The sequence below is a fragment of the Vitis riparia genome, chromosome 15, assembly GCF_004353265.1.
Source record: "Vitis riparia cultivar Riparia Gloire de Montpellier isolate 1030 chromosome 15, EGFV_Vit.rip_1.0, whole genome shotgun sequence".
Taxonomy (NCBI): domain Eukaryota; kingdom Viridiplantae; phylum Streptophyta; class Magnoliopsida; order Vitales; family Vitaceae; genus Vitis; species Vitis riparia.
Window position 1 is genome coordinate 6,117,709 of NC_048445.1, and position 19,346 is coordinate 6,137,054.

A 19,346-nucleotide genomic window follows, 5' to 3' on the forward strand; every position below is an offset into this window, starting at 1 on the left:
GGTCCAAAAATTAACAAAAGGTCCATATAACTCTTCAAATGAGTTGAAGGATATGAAATAGTAATGGACAAATATACCCTTTAAGAACACATAAAATTAAGTTTAAATAATTTTTTTTCAATAATTTTTTTTCAAAAATACTAAATTAAATAAAAGTGGTTTTCAAAATATTAAATTAATTTTTTTTCAAAAATATTAAATTAAATAAATTTATTTTAAAAAATATTAATTAAATAAAAGTATTTTTAAAAAATATTAAATTACATAAAAGTATTTTTTAAAAATATTAAATTTAATCAAAAATATTTTTAAAAAATATTAAATTAAATAAAGTATTTTTTAAAAATATTAAATTAAATAAAAAATATTTTAAAAAAATATTAAATTAAATAAAAGTATTTTTCAAAAATATTAATTTTTTTTTTCAAAATCAACAAATGGCATTTTTGGAAATACTGAAGGATAATATCCTTCAACTCAATTTCCATACTTTCATTGAGTCTTAAACTCAATTTGAAGAGTTACACGGACCTTTTGTTAATTTGGGTGCCCATCTACCCTTAAAACATAATTCTCCTATTTTTTAATGTCACAAATTTTATCTTATAAATAAATATATAGATTGCTTATTCTATTATTTATTTTAAAAAGTAATATTTTTATAAATTTTGATTAATTTCCATCTCAAAAAAAAGAAATTTTGATTTGCCATCCATATTTCCGTAGAATCCAACTATCAATATTTCTCAAATTTGCAATCTCTTTATTAATGAATGGAACTAAAATGGTAGATTAATAAAATACCGGTTATCAGCAAGGATTATGATGCGATGCCAAAGAAGTAGAAGACAAAGGAAGTTGGCCAAAGAATCATATTAGCTTTACAAAGTCTAAAGCATCTCTCCCTGTGCAGAGCTATCAGGTTTGGCCTATAAACTGTCCCTATGGTTGACTCTTTAGCATTTCAGATCAGCAAACCTGAAAAGATTTGAAGCCAACCACTTCAAATTTCAAAACAAGCTCCTGGGGACCTATTACCAAACTGAGTTGTGAAGGATGATTGGATGAAAAGCTAAGGAAGGAAAGTTTACTATGGAGACATGTTTCAGTGAGGAACAAAAAAGAAGATGAAGCCCATTCAGAAAAGTGAAGGTTTGGTTGTGTACCATGGGCACACCCACCATCTAGGACCACAGACAGGACAAGAGTAGAAGACATGGCAAAAGTGACATAACAGCAAGTTAAGTACCTATCACCCACATGTACCACCAACACAGTAAATGTCTCACATGCCAATCATTAACCTAGTTCTTTAGCACCCCCTGTGACACGGTAGAGCTAGAGAGCAAGGAGGATCAGGCTGGTCCGGGGTGGGGCGGATAGCCGTAGCCATAAGAGATATGGTAGTGAAACACTGCTTCAGTTTCAGTGTTCCACTTGCAGATCACTGTCTTCTTTTTTCTCCCTCAAACCATTTTTTTGGTGCAATGTCAGTATACATGATTGAGGAGTTTAGAAGAGTAAATGCTTATGAAACAGAAAGAAATTTGTTGAGCGATGGCACCACAAAAGGGTATCACCAAGTGTTAAAACAGTGAGCTTGATTTGTTATCACAAAACTACAGAAGCAAAATTCCCTAGGAAAGCACAATTGTTATAGTTCCAAAACAATAAATTGCATGTCTGGTCATTTTGAAAGCCAATAGATAATCAAGAACAACGTACAAGCCGCGATCACTGCAGAGAGAATGACAGTATCTCTTGATCGCCGCCTCCTGATTGAACCTGCAAACATGATGTGCAAGATTAATGAAGGAACTTAAGAAGATTGATTTCAGTACACAGATGACTTCAGTAATATACCAAGCAGGCCACGGATTATAGGGAACTTGTCACTTAATAGTTTCACTTTCCCTTGAAAATCCCCAAACAAAGTTCTTTGAGAGTTCAAGGCAGCCCTTGTCGTTTGAGCTTGACTAATCACATCATCTATCTGCACAAAAGTGAACCCAACATCACCACGTGGAAAAAGATTTTCAGCTTTTGGATAAAAGAGGATAGCAAATATCTTATTAGTTAAAAGTCAGTTTCTAGCTACACACCAACATGCTGTTGCTGCAATGGTATTCAGAGAGCTCTCAAGGTTGACCTTATTTTAGAAGGTTGTATTGCTAGATATCCTTACAAGTAACCCTCACAAAAAAAAAAAAAAAAAAAAAAAAAAAGAACAAAACAACATAATAATAATAATAATAATAATAATAATAATAATAATAATAATAATAAAGCTAGTAAATCCAGCTCTACAAAAGGAAATTCAGTGTGAAATGGACCACCCACAAACTGATGTTGTGCTTCAAGCATTCCCTAAGTGGCTTTGTTTTTGTAGCCAATGACAAATAGACTATCATGACAAGGTTATTGCAGTGATAGATTAACCTATTACATCCACCAACATAAGCGTGATAGAATATGAGTGTGCGTATTGAGAGGGAGAGCACAATCATCTCAAAATTTCACCTCTACACAAATGATTAAGAACTTCATATGATCTAAGAATACAAATAATAATGGATTCACTTGAACTTTTCACAAAAATATTATTGCCCTTGCAAGATATAACTTTACAAACAACACGACCATCACATGGCCTGATAATCAAGACAGTGGATGGTTGATGGTTAATCCAAGAGGTTTTCTGAGTTAGCCTTGTGTTCTATAAATCCAGCAAAAATAAGGGGAAAAAAGCCTAATTTTCTCTGACAGATTGTGTAAGAGAGTTCACTTTTAAGAGCCAAGGTTTTGAAGAATAAAAAAATAAACGGACAAAATTCTTGGTAGAGACCATGTATTTTTTTTTGATAAGTAAGCACAGAATAAATTGATAAGAGGCCAAAAAGCCACACGTATACAGGGGGTATACAAATTAGCTAAGCCTCACCACCAAAAAGACAACAAAAAACCCACCAGCCCTTAAGTGGAGGCTATCCACTCCAACGAGCCTATAAGAGACAGCGACCTCTCTCCACTATACATTCTCGCCCAACACCATAAATTACAGATAAAAGAATTTTTAAGTTTCTGAATATCTATCATCCCTCCCCTAAAAGCAAGCCTATTTCTTTCCTTCCAAAGGGTCCAAAAATGTACAACGGTATAGACTTCCATATCTTTTTCCTTTTTTTCCCTACAAAAGAGCCCCTCCAACTTAACAAGACCTCCTTTACAGTTTCTGGAAAGACCCACTGAACACCAACCAAAGCACATATCATATCCCATAGGACTTTTGCCACTATACAATGTATGAGGATGTGATTTACAGTTTCCTCTTCGCAACCACACAAGAAGCACCGATTAGGGAGGTGCCACCCTCTTTCTGAAGCCTATCAAGCGTAAGCACCTTGCCCCAAGTAGCTTCCCAAGCAAAAACAGAATTTTTGTTGGGACTTTATCCACCCAAATGTTGTTCTTCGGAAAATTATTAGCCACGGTATTTACCACCAAGTTGTATGCTTCTTTTACTTTAAACTGTCCGTTTCTCCCCCCTTTCCAAAAAACAGCATCCTCTTCTAAAGTAGGCTTGAACCCTCTCAAAATATGAAGCATATTACCTACCATTTCCAGCTCTCAATCATTGAAACCCCTCACAAATCTTAATTCCCAATCACCATGGCCCACATTCTGATCCCACATTTCTTCTACTGTGCCATTCCTATTAGCAGCCATCCCATAAAGGTGAGGAAACCTTTGGGACAGCACTGTACAACCACACCAAGGATCATTCCAAAAACTGATTTTGGAACCATTCCCATATTAAACGCCATATTTTCCCAACACCAATCTTTTTCCTTCATAATTTCCTTCCAAACCCCTACTCCAAACGTCCCATTAGCCTTTTTGGTCATCCAACCAAGACCCTCTTGCCCGTATTTCGCCAAAAGCACTTGTTTCCACAGATTTTCCTTTTCACAAGCAAACCTCCAAATCCATTTTCCCAACAAAGCCTTATTTAGCGGGTTAGCTTCCTTAGGCCAAGCCCCCCTTTTCCTTCTCCGTACACACAACCTCCCAATTAACAAGGTGCACTTTCCTTTCCAAGTTTCCTCCTCCCCAAAGAAAATCCCTTTGCACTTTTTCAAGCCTTCTCACAACCGACTTGGGCATACGGAAGAGAGACATTTGATACAATGGTATACTAACCATTGTGCTCTTAATAAGAATAAGTCTCCCACCTTTGGAGATATATTGACGCTTCCAATGCGCAAGTCTTCTTCTCATCTTCTCTTCCACCCCATCCCACACGGTAGAGACCATGTATAAGATCTCTATGTCATTGCAACTAGATCATAGATATGTAAAATAGGGAGTTAGCTCGTCCAAAGAATGTCAAGAGACAATATATATAAATAGCAATACAACCACTCTAAAAATAACTCTCCTAGGGTAAAAAGATGTATATAATTTTATATTTGCTAACTAAAAGATTGGTGAAAGAAGTGGAACTAGCAATAAGCAATTTTTGGCAACCATTTAAGAGCCAATTTTCCAGATTTAAAACAATTTTTTTCTGGCCCAGATCAATTTTTTTTTTTTTTTTTTTTGATAAGTAAATGAGATATGCATTAAAAAAGGCTAATCGCCACAAAGCATACAGGGAGTATACAAAACGGCAAACGCCTCAAAAAGAGAAAAGGACCAAAGAGAACAACCTCCCTTAAGTGGAAGCTATCCACTCCAAAAAACCTATAAGGGAGACATACTCCTCACCTAAATACACTTTGGCCCAATTCCACAAATTACAGACAAAAGAATTCTTTAGTTTCTGAATATTCAACTCACCCCCCCTAAAGGCTAACCTATTCCTCTCCTTCCAAACCGTCCAAAAAATACATAACGGAATGGATTTCCAAATCTGTTTCCTTTTCTTCCCTACGAATGAGCCCCTCCAAGAGATAAGAGTCTCCTTTACAGTTTCTGGGAGGACCCACTTAACATCTATCAACCCAAAAATAATGTCCCATAGGGCTCTAGTCACTATACAGTGTAAAAGAATATGATTTACATTCTCTTCTGCACAACCACACAAAAAACAACAGTTTGGGAGTTGCACCCCTCTTAACTGTAGTCTATCCAGAGTAAGCACCTTCCCCATGTAGCCTCCCACGCAAAAAAACATACTTTGGTTGGCACCCTATCCACCCATATTCTCCTTGCGGGAAATATTGTGGCATTAGGCTTGTCTAGCAGCCTGTACGCTTCTTTGACTCTGAACAAACCCTTTCTTCCCTGTTTCCACATAACTGAATCATCCTCCCTGGAGGGCCTATGACCCCTCAAAGTATGAAGCAGCTCCCCAACCATATCCAACTCCCAATCATTGAAGTCTCTCACAAAGACAAGATTCCAATCTCCTTGACCCGAATCCTGATCCCACATCTCCTCAATCGTAGCATCTCTATTCACAGCAAGGACAAAGAGATGATTGAAACATTGGGACAAGGGAGTGTCAGTGCACCAACTATCTTTCCAAAATTTGATTTTGGAGCCCTTTCCAACTATAAAAGCCAAGTTTTCCCAGCACCAATCCGCTTCTTTCATAATCTCCTTCCAGACCCCTACTCCAACCGCCCCAATAGCCCTCTTTGACCTCCAACCATAAACCTCTTGCCCATATTTCGAAATGATTACTTGTTTCCAAAGATAATCCTTTTCACAAGCAAACCGCCAAATCCACTTGCCCAGCAGGGCTCTATTCAAGGTGGCTATTCTCCTTATTCCTAGCCCTCCCTTTGTTTTTCTGTACAGACCGCATCCCATTTAACCAAGTGGACTTTTCCCTCCAAGTTTCCTCCCCCCCATAGGAAATCTCTTTGGGTTTTTCTCCACTCTCTTAGCAACAGACTTCGGCATTCGGAAAATAGACATTTGGTAAATGGCATGCTAGCCAAAGTACTTTTTATGAGAGTGATCCTCCCCCCTTTGGAGATGTACTGTCTTTTCCACAACGCAAGTCTCCTCCTGACCCTCTCCTCTACTCCATCCCACATAGAAGAGGCCCTAGCTGGAACCCCTAGGGGAAGGCCCAAATACTGAGAGGGCAAAGACCCCACCCTGCACCCTAACTCAGCTGCCACCTCAAGAATATCCTCCACCTCTCCAACTGGAATAATCTCGCTTTTGGCTAGGTTGATTCGAAGACCCGAAGCGCTTCAAACCAAAAAAGTATCCAGCTTAGGTGAGAAACTTGCTCTTTGTTTGCCTCACAAAACACAATCGTGTCATCTGCAAAGAATAGGTGGGAAATATTCAAGGAGGTCCTACTACCACCCCGAATGATGCATCCTGAAAGATATCCCCCTCCACCGCTCTCCGTTATAAGGACGTCCAGAACCTCCATTCCCATACAAAAAGGTAAGGAGATAGAGGATCCCCCTGACGAAGTCCTCTAGTACTAGGGAAGAACCCAGCTGGCACTCCATTGACAAGAATTGAGAATTTGGCAGAAGACACGCAGCTCCACATCCATCCCACCCACTTGGTCCCAAATCCCATTTTTTTGGAGGACTTTCATTAAGAAATTCCAATTGATACTGTCATAAGCCTTTTCAATATCCAATTTGCAAATAAGGCCCTTCTCTTTCTCTTCTGCCACGAGTCTATCACCTCATTAGCAATTAAGGACGCATCCAAAATTGTCTTCCCATTACAAAGGCATTCTGAGCATTAGAGACCACCTTGCCAATCACTTTTTGAGCCTATTAGCTAAAACTTTGGCCAAAAGTTTATAGAGCCCCCCCAACAGGCTGATAGGCCTAAAGTCTCCAAGATCCTCAGCCCCGCTTTTCTTAGGTATTAACACCATGAAAGTGTGATTAAGGCTCCTAACAAAGAATTATGCTCATGAAATTCCTTAAACATCTCCATGATCTCCTCTTTGGCAAAATCCCAAACATTTTGCAAAAGGCTACAGTGAAACCATCCGGCCTGGGCTTTGTCCCCATTCATCTCCATCAGTGCCGATGAATCTCATTCTCTGCAAATGGATTCCAGACTCTCTGCTTCTTGCTGGCTGATGCACCCCACCTGAACTCTACCAATATCGCATGCCAGCCCATATCTTCAGTGAGCAACTGCTGAAACGAGTTCACCACTCCTTCTCTCACCTCTTGTTCCTCTTCTAGCCACTCCCCATTAATCTTAATTCTGTCCATAGCGTTGGTTCTTCGATGGGCACTAGCCATTCTATGGAAAAACCCCGTATTTCTATCCCCCTCCCTTAACCAAATCTCCCTTGACTGCTGTCTCCAATGAGCTTCCTCCAACAAGACCCATTTCTTAAAGGAATCTTTAGCTTCCTTTTTTAACTCAGCTTCCTCCATAGTCAAGATTCTCTCATTTTCCACCCGATCCCAAAAATCAACTTGTTGCAAGGCTGAGGCTTTATTAGTTTCCAGCCTCCCAAATACCTCTTTGTTCCACTCCTTCAACTTCTTTTTAATTTCTTTCAATTTAACAGCCAGCCTATAGCTAGCACTGCCCCTAATATCAATTCCCTGCCACCAGTTTCTAACAATATCATTAAACCCCTCAACCTTCAGCCACATGTTTTCGAATCTAAACGGGTTGGACCTCTTCTTATTCCACCCCCCTCCAACACAATCGGAAAATGATCAGAAATTGGCCGAGACAACCTGCCCTGAGTGACTCCACTAAATTGATCCAGCCAGCTTGGGGAAACTAAAAATCTGTCTAGTCTCGCCCACGCCTGATTATTGAGCCCCCCACTCCATGTGAACTCGCCCCCCTGAAGGGGCAGGTCCACCAGCTCAAGATCATCCACAGTCTCTGCAAATCTCCGCATGGCTGAGCTGATTCTTCTCTGGCTGCTCCTTTCTTGCTGAAACAGGGTGATGTTAAAGTCCCCACCGAGACACCAGGGTCCTCCCAAAGGCCTCGTATTGCCCCAAGTTCTTCCCACATACCCTCCCTTTCCACTTTGGTAAAGGGACCATACACTCCCGTAAAAACCCAAATAGCTCCATTTTCTATGGTCTTGAATCTACAAGACAAAGAAACTGACCCTCCTCCCAATCCAAGATATCCAAGACCCGCTTGTCCCAACATATCAGAATGCCACCCGCAGCCCCCTCCGCATTTAGAGCTCTCCAGTCTAAGAATCTCCCTGAACCCAAACTTCTCACAATACCCTCCGTCATCACCTGAATCTTGGTTTCCTGAAAACACATTAGATCCACCCTCTGTTTCCTTATATAATTCTTGATAATTTTCCTCTTAGAGCTGTCATTAGCTCCCCTCACATTCCAACTTATGATCTTCAGCTTCATTGGGAAACTATCAGCTGATTCCCTTTGCCCTGAGAAGGTCCTTTCTGCTTAATCCCCCCCTCATAATTAACAGAGCATTCCAGCCTCTTTAGCTCCCTTTCAAACTTGGACTTTTCCAAAAGCTCTTTGCTGTGAATCTTCTCTCGCCTCTTTCTGATTTAATCAGAAAATTCAATATCTCCTTTTCCAACCCCTCCGTAGAGAATCCCAAGAATTGACTAAATCTTGCTAGGCTACATTCCTCCCATAATTCCTCTTTGTCACTTTCGGTGCCTTGAGAACCAGAGACTCCAGTATTCCCCTCCCTGCCCCTAATCTTGTCCCTGGTTATGTTGTCCTCTCCCAACTTCCATGATTCAGTTTCAGTCTCCACATTCCCTCATAAACTGTTAACCAAGTTGTCATGTCCCCCTTAATTCCTCCACAACTCCCCCTGGGCGATCGAAAGACTCCCCCTCCGGAGCCCGATCAGAATTAGAAAAGAGAAGAAGAGAAGCACCCATAGCCTGTTGATCTTTAGGATAAAACGGGCATACCTTTTAGCTTCCTCTTCCAACTCTTGATCAGTCTTTGATAAATTCTCATTCCTCTGTCCCCTTCTAGGCTCCCCTGGCATCCAGCTCGTCAAGGGTCCTCTGAAATGGGTCCTTTTCTAGAACTAAAACAACCCAGAAGACCATCCTTCTTTGACGGAACAGTTAGGCTCTTCCTTACCAGCCTTCCACCTCACTCTCCTGATAGCAGCCCAAATCAACAGCCCAATTACTTGGCCTGCCTCTGCATCACCAGCCACCTTCAATTTGTTTTTTAACTTTTGGCCCAAAGGCCCATCTGTTTTGGACAGTCCAACCTCTTTCTGCACTTCATTAAGGCCCATACTTGGTCACACATAAACGGCCCAGCCACTCCATCTGGGCAGACCCCATCTCCCATTACCGGCCATGGATCAGGGTCCTGGGCCCTAGACCCGGCCCATTCTCCTGCAAAGCACTCCCATCAGCTGGCAGAGGCAGTTCCTCGTTGCCCACAACTACCAATTCCTTCCCCACGCGCTTCCCACGCGTGAAAGCAACTCACCCCTAACCTCAGTTCTTCTACTGATGTCCGACGCAGAGGATAGCCTTCTCACCATCGGCCTAACCTCCCACCACAATGCCACAGTGTATACCTCTTCCTCAACCTCGATTTCTAACATGCTTGGTCTAAATCTCCTCTGATTTTAACCAAAATTCTGGCCCATTGAATCTCCCCCATCGACCTGGTGCGCTCGTCAAAATCTACAAATCCCCCACACACCTCTCCTATTTTCTTCAAAACCCCCGGGCTCCAAAGCGAAATTGGAAGACCGAAGATTTTAACCCAAGCTTCCTGTTCCATCTCCTTCTCGTCCCGACATCCCATCTTTGGATTCCATGGAACCAGCCCTAAATGGACTCCTCCCATCAGTCTACTCCCCGAGGAGACCACTCGGTGAGCCTCACTGAGATCTTCAAACTCCAGCAGGGCCTTACCTCGTTCCAGCATGGCCAGCCCTAGCTTGCCTTTTAGGCCCCAAGACTTTGCCCAGAGACTTCCCAACCTCTCCAGATCGTCTTCTTCCCTTTTATTGGACCAACTCGCGACAAGACATTGCTCCAACTTCTGTAGATTGCCCGCAATCTCCCCCTTAGAGACCTTCATCCTGACTGCGTTTACGCCATCCCGATTTGATCCCGTAACTGCTTCTACAAATGATTTCGCCGGAGAAAAATTTCCAGCAGTCCTTACCTCCTGCAACTCTGTCCTTCTACCTCAATTTTAATTCAATTTGGGCACCCTACTCAAAATCAAATGAAGCCAAGTTCATGCAACTACTTGGAAATTTTCAAAAAAAAATTATGTAAAAATCCAGTACCTCAACACATCATCATACAAGAACTACAAAATAACTTTACTCCATTGTCCATTAGGTTTCAACAAATACTTATATCCTGCCAGCACAGTGTTGGCTGCATGAACCTTTTTCTGTAATTCAACTTTATCTAAACCCATATCATCTGGTAAATCACTGGTGATTGTGTTTTTTCCTCACTACATGTCATTTTTAACCTATCATGGTCTTTGTAGCAATTTCAATTAGTGCACTAATTTTTTGATAGCCAGAAAAGAAAGATAAAAAGGTTAATAGCGCAGTAATTAGTCTTTGTTGCACATGACATAACCATCCTAGGCAATTTCGTTCACCAATTGAGATATAACCATCCTAGGCAACTTCTTTCATCTTATTCTCAATTGGTGTTACCTCTAAGCTTCAAATAAATGTAGTTATTTCTCCTTTTATCTTCTCTTGTATTGATACTCACCATCTCAAAATCCTGATTTCCTATTCCATTATGTCATATGAAACTGAGAAGAAGGAGACGAAGAAATCCCAGGGGAACTTTTCTTGCTGACATATTTAAGGAGCAAAGAGGAGCAGCATTTAAGTCTTACATGGGATATGCTTCCATGGATAGCAGCCCTCTCTCGTAGTAACTGCATTCTAGGTGACATACTCCCAGATGCCTGCAAGGAAGGAGGATAAAATTGACCAAGTATTGAGAAAATATAACTATATAATAACAGTATGACAATATAATTTTCAATTTTAATCTTGATCACCTTGTATTCACTGATATCATCCCTGACAGAACTCAGAAGCTCTGCATGTTCCCTCATTGAGTTCATGTTTCCCTTGATCCGTCTAAATTCCTACAGAAATATAGAGCATTTATTTCAAAGGAATAGCTGACATAAAGCAATTCATTACACAGTGATAAAATGCCCATTCTAGCGCTAAAACGGTTATGCCGAGGAAGCAAGCAGCAGGGTACAGTTGAGAGTGTCTAATCAGTCAGTTAGAAAACCTAAAAAAAGATGCATTAGACTACCATATCAGTGTCAGTATGACCTAGAAACACCATGCAAAGAAATAAGAACACCAATTCTAAAGCCTCTTAAAATCTGCTAACAGAGCAAAAGAAAATTGCTTTTCAAGATTTTAAGTTGGGTCAATCAAATGCCAAGCAGGGGTGTTCTGAACAGTGTGAAATACAGCTGACAGAATAAAAATCAGTAGTGGAATGAGAAGAAAATGAACATATGGTAATGGTGGATTACAAAAGCAAAAGACTCTTCTTAAACCTCTTCTTTTTCTTTCATGATTCACAACAGAAACAAATTGGAAACTTTGGAAGATTGAGCCTCATGATTAATCAATTTGATGAGAAATCATCTGAACTGCTGACCATCCCTAGAAACATTCTGGAGATTTATGCTTTCAAGATAAAAAAAATAAAAATAAAAATAAAAAAAGTAAAATTACATATGATACCACATATGCATCTAATAGATCAGAATTGTTTTCCTTCCAACTAAGCATTCTTGTATGAACTATGCAAATAAAAATTATAGGGAAAAGTGTGTTTCGGTACACACTTCTGAAAAAAAATGGAAAACAGGAACCCACATTTATAAAATCCAAATATAATATATTCAACTGAAAATAATTAGGATTTCATGCACTTTTAGATCAAAGGTAGTACCGAGGAACTACTTGTTAATGATATAAGTGCTACCATTTACTTGAATGAGTACTACCTTTGACCTGAGAGTACATAAAATATTATTTAAGGCCCTTTTCTATTTTTTTTCCAAAAGCGTATAGCAAAACACATTTTTCCCAAAAGTACATTTTTCAAAATCTGACAAAGAATAGATAATTGATGGTTTTATTGAGTTATATGCTGCATTTTAACTGATTGTAGCTCCCACCTTGTCTCCTTTTTGGATGTGGGACTAGCAGTGCAGCTAAATTAACAGAGCATAATTTTTTTCTTTTTTGACAGGAAAAGATCATATATTTTAACACAGACTAGAGCATAACTCATGTTGTCACCTAACTAAAGCATGAAGACAAAAATATAACTAGCTTTGTTTTGCTAGAAGGAGATCAATTATGAAAATGGGAATCACAAAATCAAATGCTTTCCTCAAAACTTGAGATTCGCAATCGATAACAACCTTGCTGAAACACACCAACCCACCAACCTTGGTTCAACATGACAAAAATAAAGCTCAATTATAAGGCTCATGAACATAGCTGCACCCCAAGGCCCAGTGGACTAGAAGATTTTCTTTGAGTCCAACTCTAAATATCATCCCTAGGTAGCCACCACCATGGCCAACATAACCTATCTAAGAGATTTGTCCCTCCTATTTTCTTCTAAAGAAGTCTAATTTCAGCTGTAAGCATATCTGCATAATTAAATACATAACTATACACGCAATACTTTAGGCTAGGCAGAACACCAGACCATGTTTAAGGCCTATTAAAAGTTAGGACAGATTCTGACTAGCTCAGTCCAAGGTGTGGGTCACTGGATTGAGACCAGAAGAGTTAATTGGGCATCCTACTCCATTGTGATCAGTGCAGGTTTGAGATCCATACAATCAGGGTCGAATCAGATTCAGAGTAAAGATGTTAGAACCAACTCAGTTTCAAGTTGAGTTCAAATCTAGCCAGGTCACTGTCCAGTATTAGGTCTTTAGAAGTTCAAAGGGTTAGTGCCACCAATATAATCCTCTAATATGCTATGGAGGACATACATAGTTCTTTTAAAGTTGGTGTTTATAGCTTTATTGCATTATGATTCATGTGATCTTCCATGCGAAACAGTTAGGTAGATTTGATTAAATGTCTATTCTCTTCTTAATTGACTTTATTAGGATATCCATAGTAGCTGATCTTGTACAACCTAGCCTGAATGGGGTTGTTTGGTTACCTTTTTCTTAACTGATATATGCCCCCCTATTGCCAAGTGATTCTAACTGTACACTGTTATGTCTCTTATACCAAAAATCTCCACAAAGATACATATTTAGATAAGATGAGAGCACAGTGAGATAGTCATTGCCTGTACAGAGGCAAAAAAAAAAGATGCAAGTATATATACTTATATTATGCGTGTCATTGCATCAGAAAAGCCTGACACTTATATTCTAACTGCATTTTTTGAGAAGCTACCTTCAGCTCTTCATAATAAATATAATTGGAAGACAATTATATCAATCATGTTTGCTGTAAAGTATTAAGCATATATGCTATGCTCAAACATACAGCCTTTATATTTCACACTCTCTATATTAAAGAAAGTGTCTTAATTGATAAACAAGAGAAAAGGAGAAAAAAAAAGTATTACAATCTTGAAAAACTAATCCATATATGTAATAATGAGCAGTATATCATAGACACATTTAGGTGAGATTAGTTTTACTTGATTCCTAGACACAGAACTTTCTGATATGCGTAAAGTAACTTAAAATATGACTGCTAGCAACTAAAATCACAGGTTCTAGAAGACAAACCTGGGTAAACTCATGAAGTATGTCTCTATGCCTTGCTAGCTTCTGAGTAACAGAAGTAGTAGGTGCAGCAGATGCAGCACATCGGCTCATAGCATCATTTGTATCAAGTAGCTTCTCAAGCAAGGATTGGATCTCCATTTCCATGGACTTCCATGACCTGCTGGAGCTAACAGTGGGTGATCCAGTGTCCACATATCCTCCTTGGGTGAACCGATAATAATATATCATCAGAAAAGCTTACATTCACCAAACTACTATCCAACTGAACCTTGGAGCTGTCTATGAATATCAATCAATGAGTCATAGTTAAAAAAAATTGATCAGGAAACAAATCTAATACCTATGTTTATTGATAATCCTATAAGAGAAAAAGAGCAGATACACGGAGCACTGAAGTTACAGCTTGTGACATATTGGAAATTACACTTTGATAACACTCCGCAAACTTATATCTACAAAAATGGTTCAGATTTCTGTCTATAAAGTTCAATTGAACCAACAGTCTTTCAACAGGAAAGATTCCGAAGATAACAGTGGGTAAGAAGAAGAACGAAAAAAATGCCTTGAAACGACTTGCCTTAAGGTTCAAAAGACAAAAATCCAAACGGGGTGTTCTATTCCAACTCCCCCACTGGATTATATATACACCTCCACTTCTTCTTTTTAAGTAGAAAGGGGCATGTAGAAAGACCACACTGCCATCTTCTTCAACCTTCATCCACCTCACCCAAAACCCTAACCCTAACTCTTTCCCCTTCCTCTCCATCACTTTTTTCCCTTCCCAACCTTAATCTCATCTTCTTAGTTTTGAAAATAAAAAAAGTAATAGCCAATTCTAGCAAGCCCTTGTCCGCCTGCTTTAAGCTCTATCAAATCCCGACAAAAAAAGTAAAAACTTAAAAAATAAGAAAACTGAACCACAACAAAGGAATTGCCATGAATGGCAACTATGGCTGCTCCAATTGCAACAACCATGAGATTAGGGCTAGGAATGGAAGAAAGTGATAAGAGGAAAGAGTTAGGGTTACAGTTTTGGGTGAGGTGGATGAAGGTTGAATAAGAGTGCAATGCGGTCTTTTCACGTGCTCTTTTCTATTTAGAAAAAGAAAAAAAAAAACAAAAACAAAAAGGCTGGGGATGTATATTTTGTCCAAAGGTGAGAACAAATAGAACTCTCCAGATCATCAAAATGGTATATAAAAGAAGCAAAGCCCCTGATAAACAGAAACAATTACAGGTACATTGAACCGGCCACCATACTCCTCAAACAAAAAATCATAGCAAAAAACAGTGTGAAGACATGGTAATGACACTGTGAGACTGAAAAGTTGGTCAGGTGCAACTGAATAGTGACAATAAATAGTAGAAAATAGCTTCATGTCCAGCATGACAATACTTTGTGAAATGAGCCTCTACATGCTATGGATATTCATGGAAAGAGTTATGATAATAAGAGGGGAAGGGGGAAGAGAGAGAGAGAGAGAGAGAGAGAGAGATGACAATTTTTTTACCGGCAAACATAGCATATGTGGATGATAATTGAACAGGCATATAACATAGCAACTATCTCTACCATTAGATTTATTATTTTGATGAACCAAAGTACAATATGCTGCCTTCCAAACTTGAAAAGAAAGCATTCTACTAGGTGATTGCTTCAAATTCTTCTCAATCTTCAATACATCTCCAAAGTCTCATCAATATCAAGGATAATGAGTCGATATCTGGCAAAATTTTAACTGTAAAGCCTCAATCAAATTTGGAAGGAGATTAAGATGATCTTCAACACCTCTACCATATTTTTACATCACCAAACATGTTTATGCACTTCATCATCATCATGCTTTTGCTCCCTTGACAATAGCAAGCTTTCCCTCATTGCAAATACCAATTTCCACATACATCCACCCCAAATCTAAGCCTGTTTAACCAGATTCAGGGTAGCAAATCAAACTCATCTTTCTATCTGTCACATTGTTTCACTTGTCTCTGAAGTAACAAATCAATTTAAAAATCCTCTTGGTTAACTTTTATATTAAGGGACAACGCTGTTTTTTGATAGGCAAAAGGATTATATATAGAAAGCACCAAAATAAAAAATGCAACAAGGTACGCATAAGCTATACACATGCTTCCAAAAAAGGAAGGGACCACTATTACAGACAATTGTCTCCATGATATCACCAAACATATCTCTTATGAAAGAAAAAAGAATGGTACACTTACAAGATGGAATATGCACTTCCTAATTAAAGCTACAAAAGAAGCTTAATTAAAGCTACAAAAGAAGTTTATTAAAGCTACAAAATAAGCTTAGACACCTAAAAAAGGCCATAAAACCATCAGATCAAGCTAGGCAGTCGTAAAGGAACATGTGCAAAGCCTCAAACTGAAACACCTTGAAGTGTGAGAAAGAAATCATGACTCAGCAAATTAGGCAACTTGCCTCACCTAACTTTATCGGTTCATATATGGATGGCAGGCATCAGAGTCCATTTATAGTGGTGCAATTCACTACAATGTAGATTTGTAGACACGAACATGGGATCTCCAGCAATAATTCCAAACAACCAAAACCTTCGATAGAGCCATACACAGAGTCGGGATGGAGAATGGGAGTTGCAATCAAGATTAACAAAAAGGAAAGTAATGATTCACACATGGAAATGGAAGGAATCAAAATTACAATCATCACTGGAATAATTGCCAAATTATATGGACTTTTTCTTGAATATCATGCCTCCTCCCTTCGCAATTTTTTACTTCCCACTGATACAGGAACAATGATACCATCCCTTCTGGTTGAAATACGATAGAAATTTGGGGAATATGCATCCAAATGCTGAAAGAATTGCATTTCATCATAGCTGTCAATTCCTATCAAACAATGCGTGAGATTGCAAGAGTAAGATCAATACAATATGTGTCTCCTTTGTCAACACCTCAATCAGAGTTATCAAAAGAAGATGCAAAACCAATGCACTCTTCTAGACTATGTCAACAATGATCATATCACCATCAAAACCACTAGTCTGTTGCACCTTCGATTACCCCATTTTTCCTCTTTTATAAATATACCACGCATATGTCCTCATGTGCCCCCTTATGTTGCAATCGTAAATTTCTACATCCTTCTGTTAATTTGACTAGGTCCCACACTTGGAGCTACCGCCAATTTTCAATGTCTATAATTCTATATCCTTCATCGCTTATCCATCAAAACTATTAATCACTTGTAAGCCAGATGAATAAATGGACCTAGATCTAGCTATTTCATTCAACAAGCTTTGCCAGCACAAGCCGTTCAGCGAAAAATTAGAACTTTTTGTATAAACTATGTAATAGACTCCAGTTGTTCACTATTCAAGAGATCTTGTTCCGGGAGTTTATACCATTCATATGTAATACTTTAATCTAAGATTTCATTCCGTCCCTGTAAGGTCCAAAATAAGGAAAAGACAAGTGGTTCCACAACTCTACCACTCCGTGAATTCTATTCCATTTAATCCCTACTTCATGACCACGAATTCCTGCTACTTCCCCTTCATGTTTTCCATCTATTCAAGAATGAACATCATCACAAACCCATTAACATTCGTCAAAGCTCTCAAATTGTCCGAAAATAACGTACCCAACCCCATTTCAGATCAGCAAAATCTCACAATTCTCCATTCCAATCTCATATTTGAATTCCAAGCCACAATTTTCTAACCCAATTTGATTGCTGAAAAGACAGAGGAAAATAAACAAAACCCAAATTCCCAATTCATCAAACAACGACAATCTCACCCAAAACTTCAATCTCACTTATTCCCCATTTTTTTTCAAATCCGGGCCAGTAACCAAAATGCAATGCAAAAACAAACAATCACGTAATCAATTTAAAAAAAAAAAAACAGTAGCATGAGAAAAACGAACCTCCTTGGGTGAACCTAGCACCAAGCTTAGCATAAGAAGATAGCTTGACATCAAGATCCCCCTCGATCTTACGAGCCTCCTTCCTGAGTTCCTCCCAGCCCGATTCCTGCAAATCCAGATTCGGATCCATCATTGGGGTAGAGAATTTCGGATCCGGATCCTCACTTCCTCACTGGGTCTTCTTCCCTTTTTGCCTCTTTGAATGGACGGTTATTACAGTTGGGAATTCTCAATTCAATTCCACACCTGTGTATGCTTCTTCTTCGTTCAGTATTGTACTTGTCTCTGGTTTTTGGGTGAAAGGAAAACTCTACTATAAATCATTTCCTTTTTTTCTTCCTGTGTCTGGACTTTGGAGTGCAAGCATCAACTGATTATATTTCACATCGACTAGAAATCAAATCCTACCCGTCTGTAATAATAATAATAAATTAATTTTATAATAATTATAATAATAATAGTAAGGGATGTACCATTAAAAAAAACAATTATTTTCATAATTAAAAAACAAAACATGTTTAACAACTAAAAAATAAAAAATATTTTTTTATATTAAAAAGAATATTATATATATATATATATATATTTAACTTAAACCCAAAATTTTAAATTATTTATTTAACTAATAGTGAGTTTGTGGGGATGTTAAAGCTAATTATTTTATTTACTTATTATATTATAATTAATTTTTTAAGTAAGAATAAATTAATTTTTATTCGTCTTATGATATTTGTTTAGACTTTAATAACGTCATGCCTATTTTTAAAAAAATCCGATAATAAAAAAATCTTCTATTTTCTTCATTTTTCTCTTTGAAATTTTTTTATTTCAAAATTATATCATTGGATTGATGGGAGGTCTCATGTATCATATATTATATTTTAAAAATTATTTTTAAAAACTATTTTTTAAAAACACTTTTCAAATACAACCATAATCTTCTATAATTAAATAAAAAAACATAAAATTCGTAGTTTTTTCAAAAAAAAAAAAAAATTATAGTTGATGATTTTATTTGAAAAATGATATATTTGAAGTAATTTTCATTTTTTTTAAAAAATTATTCTTTTCAATCATCTTTTAAAAAAATGGTTTTTGCATTTTTTTTTTCCTTTTCTGTGTTTTTTAAAAAAGAAAATTTGGGTGAGGTTGTTGGTTGATCTGCAAATGTAATATAAAGACCAGCGACATACAATCCTTGTTGATACTAAAATAAAATTTAACTTGATTGTATAATGTTAAAATATGTGTCTATAAAAACTAGAGCTGCAAGCTGGCCCAACTTAGCAGCCCAAAAAACTAAGCAGGCTAACCCGCCTTCACTTGAATTGGGCTGAAATTGGAGAAATCACTGGGTTGGGCCGACATCCCAGAATTTTCATTATTGAAGTTTCCGTACAAAAATGGGGTATGGGCCTTATGGATTGCAATACACAAGCCCAATATCATATGGGGTATGGGCCTTACGGATTGCAATACACAAGCCTAATACTCATATGGGGTATGGGCCTTATGGATTGCAGTACACAATTCCTTATGAGTATAATGTCGAACAAAAAAAAATTTAATTTAATGTAACATCTAAACATAATTAATAGTCAACTTGTTTTCAAATGAGATGATTAAAGCATTAAAACAAGTAGCATTAAAGCTAAATCCAGGTTTGAGACATAGATGTGAACCTTAAGGTTATGTTTG

The 19,346-nt window shown here is 38.0% G+C and overlaps 1 protein-coding gene across 1 annotated transcript; it reads right to left on the reverse strand.

The window, feature by feature from the left end:
- Window positions 1-1,574: 1,574 nt before the first annotated feature.
- Window positions 1,575-18,015, reverse strand: LOC117932371 (Golgi SNAP receptor complex member 1-2-like). Its single transcript, XM_034853610.1, has 6 exons — window positions 17,649-18,015; window positions 13,731-13,927; window positions 10,986-11,075; window positions 10,818-10,889; window positions 1,864-1,993; window positions 1,575-1,785 (listed from the first exon to the last, which is right to left on the reverse strand). The coding sequence occupies exons 1-6, from the start codon at window positions 17,779-17,781 to the stop codon at window positions 1,688-1,690; spliced, it is 720 nt and encodes a 239-aa protein (XP_034709501.1). The 5' UTR covers window positions 17,782-18,015; the 3' UTR covers window positions 1,575-1,687.
- Window positions 18,016-19,346: the final 1,331 nt, after the last annotated feature.

Bases quoted from the DNA above. Each gene is read 5' to 3' on its own strand.
- LOC117932371 (XM_034853610.1), bottom strand. From the start codon at position 17,781: ATGATGGATCCGAATCTGGATTTGCAGGAATCGGGCTGGGAGGAACTC. The intron at 11,076-13,730 runs GTTTGTCTTCTA...ATATTTCTGTAG, and splicing joins TACTTCATGAGTTTACCCAG to GAATTTAGACGGATCAAGGG. The intron at 1,786-1,863 runs GTATATTACTGA...TCATGTTTGCAG, and splicing joins TATAATCCGTGGCCTGCTTG to GTTCAATCAGGAGGCGGCGA.